Genomic DNA, 11316 nt, shown 5'->3' with positions numbered 1-11316 from the left:
GGTGGTCTTGTCTGAATGAAGGGTCCACCTTCCTCTTTAAATAGAGGAGGTTCCGAATGATCGAAAATTTGGATGACAAATTTACATAATAATATATATTTAAATAATAAGAATGTGCATAAAGGTTTAATTTTTTTATTTCAAAATTACATTTGAAATATAATATAGTAGACTATAGTCTTTTACATCCATCAGTAAATTCATTCATTATTAAAATCACAAATCACTAAATAAAAACACTAGAAAGTAGTAGAAGGTACACAGGGTCACTTCTTAAATAAATTTGTATTTAAATGAAAATAAAAAAATATTTTTTTTATTTCTCAAACATGGTATGAAACATGGTCTTTTAATGCACTTAACTATGGTTTCCTATCAAAAACAAAACATTTCTTAATGACCTTGATCTTCTGAATGTTAGTATACCTGGTAGTTATGGTCGAAATTATCGGCACCCCTGGAATTCATCTTGAAAATGCTCTATTTCTGCCTGAAAAATGTTGCAAATGCAAATAGTTTGGCGAACAAATGTTTTTTTTCCAAGTTATGACAAAGTTAGATCATATGAATTGCATTTATTTTCCTTCAAATTCAGCTTCAGTCTTCAGTCAAAACAGTGTGTTTCCTCTAATGTTGTTATTTCACAGCCATTTGGTTCTCTTCAGCCTTTAATGTTTTTGGATTATGAAAGATTTCTAAACTATGCATGTCAAAGTAATAAATTATGTTCCATGAGTGATATTAAAGTACATTTTCTTTGATTTTTAATTAAATTTGAAGACTTTAACTTTCACACCAGTGCAAGTTGAAAGGGAGGACTTTAATATTGGAGTCCAGTATTTGGTCTTTCTACTTTGTCCACCACTGAGGAATCTGTGCAGTTTATGTTCAGCGCTGCAGTATTATGGTTCACTGTGGGTCTCTGGCACAGTAATAAACAGCCGTGTCTTCGCTCTTCACGTTGGCCATCTGTAGGTAGAGCTGATCTTTGCTGTTGTCTCTGGAGATGGTGAACCTTCCTTGCACAGCATTGGAGTAATATTTTCTATCACTGTCATATTCAATGATTGCCACAAAATCCAGCCCTTTACTGGGTGCCTGTCTGATCCAAGCCATCCAGTAGCTGTCAAGTCCAGTCCAGATGCTGTGCAGGTCAGTTTGTGAGAAGCTCCAGGTCTGATGACCACAGACTCAGATTCAGTCAGTGTTTGACCTCTGCAATCTAAGAAACACAATCACGTTAATATTAGTTCATAGTAACAACAATTATGTGGTACAACACACTTTTCACGTTGACCAGTACGAAGACGAAGCACCAAGTTGTCCAGAGTTCCATCATTCAGATCTGAAGTCGCAGAACAAGTCACTCAAACTGTGTGGTGTGTGTAATGTGCTGGGTCATTATATAGGGCTTGACTGGAGAATTCATTTGCATATTACAGCTTTCAGATTTATGTTAAAAAATATATATAAAAAACAGTCAGCAACAACTGCTATATTAAAACAATCTTTGCGGTTACCCTTTTACACCACAAGAAGAGGAGTATGTTATTCATTTCTGTATTTTTCATGTGCCTGTGTCATGGCGTATGTACTACATGCTATATATGTCACGGCCTGGGAATATATGTCACTGAAACTGGAAATCTAGATGTCACATCCTTTGGGCCGTAGGATGGTTTGGGGTGCTCTGTGTTTGTGCGTGTTTCCCTTTTAGGCTGTCTGCTGGGCGAGATTTGGATTATGGTTCCGCCCACCAATTCCCTTGTCAACTGCCAGCCAATCAACACACAGGACGGGAATACTTAAGGACCATTCCAACCACCAGGCTCATTGTTGTGGAGCCGGAGGAGGCAGCAGCAAGGGGAGAGTGGAGAGTTATAGAGTTGCAGAGTTGGAGATAAGCCTTTGTTGTGTGTTAGAGTGGTTAGTTCGGTTAGTAGTGTCTTTGTTGTGTATTTGTAGAGTCTCTCCTTTCATGGTGTGTTGTCCTCCTGTGGATTGTTGTGTAGTTGTTGTATATGGCACTTTAGGTGTGGTTAGTTAGGTTTGGTTCACCGCTCAGTGTAAATAAAAGCACAATATTTCACTTGGGCCCGGTATCTGTGTATTCCCACTGCACACATTCCCCTCGGTTTTTGTCATGTTTCCCAGCGATTTCTAAAACATACACGTCAGAGTAATATATTATGTGTTGTGCCATGAGTGATATTATATTTTCTTTTGGTATTTAAGCTAATTTGAGGACTTCACCTTTAACTCATGTGGAAGGGAGGACTTAATATATTTTGTCTGTGTACTTTGTCCATCACTGAGGAATGTGTGCAGTTTATGTTCAGCGCTGCAGTATTATGTGTCACTGTGGGTCTCTGGCACAGTAATAAACAGCCGTGTCTTCACTCTTCAGCTGGTTCATCTGCAGATAGAGCTCTTCCCTGCTGTTGTCTCTGGAGATGGTGAACCGACCCTGAACAGCTTGAGAGTAATATTTGCTGCTGCCGCTGCCGCCGCTAATACTTGCGACCCATTCCAGGCCTTTTCCAGGTGCCTGTCTGTTCCAAGCCATCCAGTAGCCATCAAAGTCCAGCCCGGACGCTTTACAGGTCAGTTTATGAGATCCTCCAGGATTAATGACTGCTGGTCCAGACTGAATCAGACTCTGACCTCTGCAACCTGTAAAAAATTAAATGCGTAAGAATTATAAAGTCTGGAAAACCGTCTCTTACCTTATTAACGTCAACTCACAATTTATGTTCACCAGCATGACCATGATGTGCCAAAAACTCTTCAGATCCATTCTGTACAAGTGGGTAACAACAACATGAGCAGAAATGATGTTGTGCTTTATAAAGGGGTGTAGTGGAAAGTAAATTTACATATCCTGCACTCAAGACGCTTTAAAAGGAACTGGAGCTCCTGTAAATACGAAAGTAAAAATATTACAGATTTACTGATTTATTTTTTTGACTGAATTTTGAAATTTGCCATATAAATAATTGTTATTTGATTTACACAGTCATAAATAGGCACAGGCTCAATATTGCTGGGAAAATGCAGACCTTAATCTCAGTTATTTTTTTCTCTTTTGCAAGTCTCCCAAACTCCCATCATATCATTGCAATTCAATCAAAGTCAACTGATAAAGACCCTGATGATTATTTTCTTTTTGGTGACCCCTAATGTTAGAGGTCAAATTAAGAAACTTATTTACGGAATTCCCTCAATTATGCTAGAATAAATTTTCTGCTAAACAAAACTAGAATGATCTTTGTTTTTGTGCAGCACACATGCTCACATGATGAAAATACTGCCAGGAAGCAGCTGCCAGGAGCAGCAGAACTGTGGACAACATGGTTTACTGTGATGCTGGTCTGTATGCAGAATGAACAGTGGACCCTGATCTTGATGAATAGACAGGAGGAAAGGAGGGACACATGGATTTGCATAGAGAATGAATATGAAGATCTGAGCTGCACTCGCACTTGAACCCACCCTGACTGATTGGTAAGAAACCATTCCTGTAGACACTCCTCTTAAATATTATTGTCTATCATAACCCTAAGTTGCCTAAAAAGCCGAAGCATGAATGGCTTTGACAAGAATACATATGCACAAGGACCAGTAATCACAAGGTTGTAGGTTCGAATCCCGAGCCGCTATGGTGCCAATGAGCAAAGTGAATTCTTCTAGTGAATTTGTCCAATTAACATTATTAACACAGTGCTGGTTTACTGATCCACAGACTTAATAAAGGGTCGTGTACAGAGCACCTAAAATACCATGAACTGCACACAAGTTATTTAAAATAATTTACTCTAAACTCATTTTACATCTCTAAAAACTAACATACACACCTCATGCTGAAGAGTACTCAGTTAATCAAGTTTTATTTTCATTTTTGAATGTCTTAAAATAATAATTTTGCTGCCATAGTGAGAGATAACAGGCTCAGCCGACAGAAGGTCTACACAGACTTTAAAGCACACCGACAACCACACTATTTACACTTTTTACACACCACAATTTTACCACATGTTAAAAATGCACCTGCAGTTGTCCTGTGTTCATTCGACACGTGGTATTGTCTTTGCTATGTGCGTGTTGCAGTTGACTTCTGTTTGATTTGTCCATGGCGCTGTTTTACTTTTTTGCATTAAAACTCACCACTTTTTGGTCAGACGTTGAGCAAGTGTGTCTCTCCTTTCTCCTGACACCGTGGCATTACAATTTTAGTTTTCGTTATATGTTAGTTATTATAAAACCATCTCATCCTGCTTGGTTTAAGCCTTAAATATGAATTTTAACTATACATTATTGCAAGCTTTAATATTAAGAGTTAATTCTGTAAGATGTGTGATTAATTCTACTGACAACTTTTTTGAAAAGACACCACAATAGACATTTATACACTTATACATTCTTAAAATCACAAAATTACACTATAAATTTAGTCTACAGTCTTTCTATAGAAAATTTTAAGAATTAATTTCAACACTGACAATAATTTCTCAAATCACTGATAACTTATATATTCTTAAATAGTTAGTTAGCATGTGCCACGGTTATTAAAAATGCTGCAGGTTTTTGTTATTGCTGTTATCACTGTGGCCACCCAGTGATAAACTCAACCACAAAAACCCTTCCCTCGGTCTCAGGGCTCTTTTGTTTGAAACGTTTAAAACCTGTGCATGTTGCAAAAAAACTGGACAGACATCAAGGGATCTGCTTTAGGACAGGGGAAGTAGAACCCGGGACTCATGTGGAACTGGGGACACTCCACCTGTATCACATAAAAACCAAAAAGTACTTACCACAACCTCTGAGTGCTCATCAAGACCCAGCAGAACCTTCTCCTCTCCCATAATGCCACCAGACACAGGACCATGGGCCAGACCACCTCAGCCGCATGGAAAACCCATCGAGGGTCGGGACCCTGCAGAACATAAAGCCACCACTGGCCAGGGAGCAGGGGGCTGGCGGCATCCTCCCAGACAACCACGGCTCCCTGGATCCCAAACTGGTTTTACCATATATGGCCGTGTGGAGTGTTTACACTGGTAACAGAGGCCAGCTCTGTTACACTACACCATGTGTGATATTTCACTTCACTTTGACACAGTGTCAATTGTAAAGTCTAGTTTATCACAGAGTCCTCCTGTTAGACACAGACACAGACAAAGTTAAATTCACCCTAGTTAGGCTGTCCTAGTTAGGGTACCGGGCCACTGTAGCACCAATATACCACTATTACCATACCATGAAACAAACCAGAGAGTCACCACAGCCACCACCCCCGTTACAACTACAGCTTCAGGGATCTTCAAGTGGACCAGTAGCATCATTATGAACACGTAATCTAGACCATGACTGACTACATTCTGGACTTCTCCAACCCTACAACTGTAGGACTTATTATTATATCATATCCAACCCTGCACTGACACCATTTGCAGGCTCACTCTACCCTGGAAGGGGGTCCCTCTCTGAATCACTCCTTCCCAACGTTTCTTCCTTTCTTTTTTTTCTTTCTCCTAGAGTTTTTTTTGTGTTGAGTTTTTCCTTGTGTGCAGAAGGGTCAAGTGTGGGGGGTGTCAACTGTAGGGCCTGTCAAAGCCCATTGAGACATACTGTATGTGATTTTGGGCTATATAAGAAATAAATGTTGTTGTTGTTGTTGTTGATATTATATTTATAATGCGTATTGTTAGACAGGTGTGATTGATGCTAGAAGAATGATTACAGAATGATGGTTGTAAGTAGTATTTTCATGTCGTATTAAAAAGATAAACTGCACGCCTCTGAGTAGTATCTTGTTCCACCGTTTATACTTCCAATCCACTCCAGTGGCTTCCCAGGTTTCTGTCTGATCCAGTAGCTGCTCAATGTGAAACAGGAGATCTTGAAGGTCTCCCCTGGTCTTCTAATCTGAGCCTCTGTATGATCTATCCTGATCTCATCACCGATTCAGTCTGGATCAACCTGGGTACATGAGCTCATGTTGAGAAGTGTTGCTGACCAAATATTTCCCAGCATCATACGTATCTCAGCAGCATCACACTTTACCTTCTACACACAGTGATATGAGAAGAAGACAGAGACTGGTTAAATCTCCATCATGTGAAGATCTTGTGTAAACCACTGACAGTAAAATGTAAGGATGCTCAGCGCAGTGTAATTTTAAAGGGCTGGAGTAGTAAGAGATTTGCATAGATCGCCCTCTATAGGCCTAAACCAAATGGAGATGTTTGTCTTTGTTTATTTTTGTCCACTCAAAGTCACTTTCACTTTCATTTGATAGTGCAGCTTGCAATTTTATTTCTCAAAATGGTGTGAAACATGTTTTTTTAATGCACTGATAGTAAACATGGTAGTTATGGTCGAAAATATTGGCCCCTGGAATTCTTCTTGAAAATGCTCTATTTCTGCCTGAATACTGTTGCAAAGGCAAATAGTTTGGTGTACAAATGTTTATTTTCCAATTTATGACAAATTTAGATAATATGAATTGCATTTATTTTCCGTACAATTCAGCTTTAGTCTTCAGTCAAAATAGTGAGTGTTAATTCACAACCACTTTGTTCTCTTTAGCCTTTAATGTTTTGTGATTAAACAATTACATTTCTGTAATTTAGCAGACACCCTCATCCAAAGTGACGTTTAAGCAGTAGTTACAGGGACAGTCCCCCAGGAGACACTCAAGGTTAAATGTCTTGTTCAGGGACAGAATTGTAGTAAGTGGGGTCTGAACCTGTGACATTCTGGTCATAGGTGAGCACTATGTGTCCCGTTCCCCTCTAGCTCAGGTGAAAAAAGGAGGACGCAGGTTGAAGAAATAACAATGCGTATTTTATTTGAACTCAAAAACAAAAATGAAAGAACTGAAATGTCCTTGCGTGAAGTGCCACGCCTCTCCTCCCGAAGTCGGGTTGTGGGATCTTCAGCGAGGCCCTCGGCAAGAGCCAAAGATCGCCCTTGTCTTTCCCAGGCTTCGAACTGGCGTGGCTGAGCTGTAGTGAGTCTAGAGGGGAGAGTTGAGTTCCAGTCCTTCTGTGGGGTTCACTGTCAAGTGCCGTTAAGGACAGCGTGCAGTGACGAACTCTGGTTGTGTGAGGGAGACTAAAGGGACCGGCTGGTTATAAAGAGGAGTGGACAGACCCATTACCGCTAAACTAACCAATCACCGATCAGAAGTCATTACCCCGCTAAGCACCCGTGATTACCACCACTTACCTGTGATGAAGAACAGGTGGGAATAACCAGGGTGCTAGTGAGCCCCAGAAGAACACACACTAATACACGGGAGAGGTCGACCGCTGGGGGCGTGGCAGAGGTGGCACGAATGTTACACTATGCTACATCCACCCCGCAATGTTAGACAATGAATTTTTAAAAGTCACTAAAGAAACCGCTTTTCAGGAGCAATATTGTACAAAAATATAATAAAGTTGTGCCAGTAATGTGATGGAAACCTTGAAGCCATAACCATTTACCATAGCTTTTAAAACATGAATTATTTGAAGGAAAAACCTGTACAAATGTTAAAAAGTCCTGTTTTTGTGCAGTCCTGCAGCTGGTTGATTCAGTGTGGCTGTCGAGCACAGTAATAAACAGCCGCGTCTTCACTCTTCACATCGTTCATCTGCAGGTAAACCTGCTTCTTGCTGTTGTCTCTGGAGATGGTGAACCTGCCTGTAATCTTCTGAGAATAGTGAATATAGTTGTAGTCACTATAGATGCTGGCGACCCACTCCAGCCCTTTACCCGGTTCCTGTCTGACCCAGGCCAGGTAGTAGCCACTGATCTCCAAACCCGAAACTGTGCAGGTCAGTTTGTGAGATCCTCCAGGTTTAATGATCACTGGTTCAGATTCAGTGAGTGTCTGTCCATTTACTCCTGTAAAGAAAAGCATGATGCATCAGTCTCTATCATGACATGATATTATGCAATATTAATGTAATAATTCTCACCAGTCAAACAGATGGAGACAAGAATGAAATGAAATAGAAAATCCATCTTGTTCTGTGTTGACCTGTTGTAGCCAGGAGATTATGTGTATATGTACATATATATAATATTACTCATGTGTTTTGCATAAACTCCTCCCCGACAGTAAAGTACAGTGAGTTTTAGCAGCTGACATGTTTTTAAAAGTTATGATATCTAACTACAGCTGAAGGTCTGCACATATTTTTCGAACATGTATTTTTCGAAAATGAAAAGAACAACTGACTGAAATTAATACCAGCTGACAGTAATAATTACTACACCATGTTAGTTCATTATATGGTATAATGGAGTGCAAAGAGAACATAAAATATATGATGAAATGGAAAATATCTAAATGCACTGTATCCTACCGAAAAAAAAGGCACAATGAAGGATTTATTTTACAGAGAAGGATTTATTGTGAATGAATTTTCCTGTTATAAATGAAGACTTTTGCTTCATAGTGACAGAAGCTGTGTAAGTATCACTTGGTATTAAAATTCCATATTAAAAGTTGGCAAAAACAGAATAAGTGAAACTGAATGCTTCTACTCTAGCTTCTGTATTTCTCTGTTCTGAGGAGGTCTGTGATGGTGGAGATGATTTTGTGTTGTGGTTCTTGTTCTGCTCTCCAGGTTCTTCTCTCACTGGGTGTCTGGCACAGTAATACAGAGCCGTGTCTTCACTTCTCAGGTTGTTCATCTGTAAGTAAAGCCTGCTGCTCGAGTCGTCCCTGGATATGGTGAATCTTCCTGTTACAGACTGGGAATAGTAGATATGAGAGCTGCCTGTGTGAATAAACGCGATCCATTCCAGGCCTTTTCCAGGAGCCTGTCTGATCCAGTTCATAGGGTAGCTTCCGAACGTAAATCCAGAAGTCGTACAAGTGAGTTTATGTGATTCTCCAGGACGTTTAACCACCGACTCGGACTCGGTCAGTACCTGACACTGAATACCTGTAAAAATAACACAAGAATAACAAAACATGAATAAAATGAACAAGAAATTGCCATAAATCTGTGAATCAGTTAATCTACAGACCTGTAAGGCACAGACATGCTAAAAGTAGAAAAAGAAAGTGATTCATTATGCTTATTTGGTTTGAAATGATAAGAGCTTCTCAGGAAGATGCAACACGGTCTTCATATTCTGAAGTATAAATGCATGCAGGATGTGTCTGTTTTGCATGGTTTTGGGTAAAAAATATAGAACGTGGGGGCGGGTGGGGACCAGAGGAACCAGGAAGTCGTGTCATTGTTCTATAAAACCCAAACCAAATGATCACATTTTTTCCATGCTGGCAATGAGACGTTCTGTGTCTGAATCTGCTTCATATCTTAACAGGGTTAATAGCAGTAATCTGTCCAGTTATGAGTCTGAGTGGTCATGTGAGGAGCCACAGTGAAGTTTTTTTTGTACAGACCACCCTCTAGTGGCTGAAATACAGTAAACAGGGTTTACTTTACTGCTGTACTCTGCGCCCAAACCTTATTTTATCTTCATGGAGCTCAGAAATACACCTTACTGTACATTTTATAATGAATATAATGGGGCAGTGGTGGCCTAGCGGTTAAGGAAGCGGCCCTGTAATCAAAACGTCACTGGTTCGAATCCCGAGCTGCCAAGGTGCCACTGAACAAAGCGCCGTCCCCACACACTGCTTCCTGGGCGCCTGTCATGGCTGCCCACTGCTCACCAAGGTGGTTAAAAATGGTTAAAAGCAGAGGACACATTTCGTTGTGTCACTGTGTGCTGTGCTGTGTGAAGTGTTTCACAATGACAATCAGGCATTTAGTTTTTTTTTAATAAACCACTATAACCAGACATTTTCCAGTATTATTAATGTTAGTAACATGCAAGTTACATTTAGCCTCGCTGATCATTTTCCCAGATGAATACCGGCTTATATTAGCAGCAGTGGTTCCGTGTTGCAGGTTTAATGTATTAAAAGTCTGTGAGACTCTGGGATGGAGGAATGTGGAGTAACTGTTGGGTTTTTGTTCTGGTTATGTGATATTTTTCACCACGGTGCTTCTCGGGCGCAGTAATACACAGCTGTGTCTGCAGCCTGGAGACCGTTTCCTCGTAAAGACACCGAGCTGCTGGACGGTCTCTGGAGACGCTGAACTTGTTTTTCAGTTTTTCACTGTGGTACAGGTTACCGCTTCCACAGACACATCCAATCCACTCCAGAGCTTCTCCTGCAGGTTGTCGTATCCAGTGAGTACAGTAGCTGCTGTCAGTCACTGAATACCCAGACACCTTGCAGGTCAGGGTCAAAGGTTGACCAGGCGGCTGGACCACAGAAGGCATCTGTGTGAGTTCAACGTTACAGTGAACCTCTGCAGACAGAAACAGAAGATGAACATTTCATAAACACATGGATTATTAACACCAATTTTACACAGTTTACATCATAACGAAGCGTCTGAAGTGAAACTCACTTAGAGCAGCTGCCAGTAGCAGCAGCAGCAGTGGAGATGCAGAAGGCATGGTGGTCTTGTCTGAATGAAGGGTCCACCTTCCTCTTTAAATAGAGGAGGTTCCGAATGTTCGAAAATGTGGATGACAAATTTACATAATAAAATATATTTAAATAATAACAATGTGCATAAAGGTTTAATTTTTTTATTTCAAAATTACATTTGAAATATAATATAGTAGACTATAGTCTTTTACATCCATCAGTAAATTAATTCATTTTTAAAATCACTACGTAAAAAAGGTTAGGTTACTTAACGTAACCCGGGTTCTCTGATAACATGAGTGAGGTATCTCACTATGGGAACGCCCTCAGCGTGACCGATCGCGGAAGCACCAATGACACCACGTCCATCGCAGACGGACCAATGGCAGCTGCACCCCGGGAGCCCCGCCTCCCTATATCCCTCTCTGTTCGCACCACTGTTCAAAAACGCGCCACTTGCTGTCATACAGTGTGCGCGTGGATGGAGCCCTGGCACTCTGGATGGTGGTGATGACCCTGGCAGGGAGTGAAGTGAAGTGAAGTGATTGTCACACGTGATACACAGCAGCACAGCACACAGTGCACACAGTGAAATTTATCCTCTGCATTTAACCCATCACCCTGAGTGAGCAGTAAGCAGCCATGACAGGCGCCCGGGGAGCAGTGTGTGGGGACGGTGCTTTGCTCAGTGGCACCTCAGTGGTACCTTGGCAGATCGGGATTCGAACCAGCAACCTTCTGATTACAGGACCGCTTCCTTTGCCACTAGGCCACCACTCCAAATTCAGCCTCTCACGGGCCAGACCCACAAATTCAGCTGACCTGGAGAGGGGTGGAAAATCTCCCCGCGCGCTTGAGACAGA

At 41.0% G+C, this 11316-nt stretch overlaps 1 pseudogene and 2 gene segments (V, D, J or C); all 3 read right to left on the bottom strand.

Annotated features, from left to right (window-relative positions):
• Positions 1-2306: 2306 nt before the first annotated feature.
• On the bottom strand, positions 2307-4948 carry LOC114784166 (Ig heavy chain V region 914-like). The segment is given in 3 exon segments: positions 2307-2673; positions 2746-2798; positions 4812-4948. Coding segments are annotated over 2 exon segments (369 nt in total).
• A 2631-nt stretch (positions 4949-7579) lies between these two features.
• Positions 7580-8029, bottom strand: LOC114784182 (Ig heavy chain V region 6.96-like). The segment is given in 2 exon segments: positions 7580-7893; positions 7968-8029. Coding segments are annotated over 2 exon segments (360 nt in total).
• A 1977-nt stretch (positions 8030-10006) lies between these two features.
• LOC114784181 (immunoglobulin heavy variable 1-3-like) lies at positions 10007-10479 on the bottom strand (annotated as a pseudogene).
• Positions 10480-11316: the final 837 nt, after the last annotated feature.

This window comes from Denticeps clupeoides, unplaced genomic scaffold (assembly GCF_900700375.1).
Source record: "Denticeps clupeoides unplaced genomic scaffold, fDenClu1.1, whole genome shotgun sequence".
NCBI classification, from domain to species: domain Eukaryota; kingdom Metazoa; phylum Chordata; class Actinopteri; order Clupeiformes; family Denticipitidae; genus Denticeps; species Denticeps clupeoides.
This window is presented reverse-complemented; position numbering and strand designations above follow the sequence as displayed.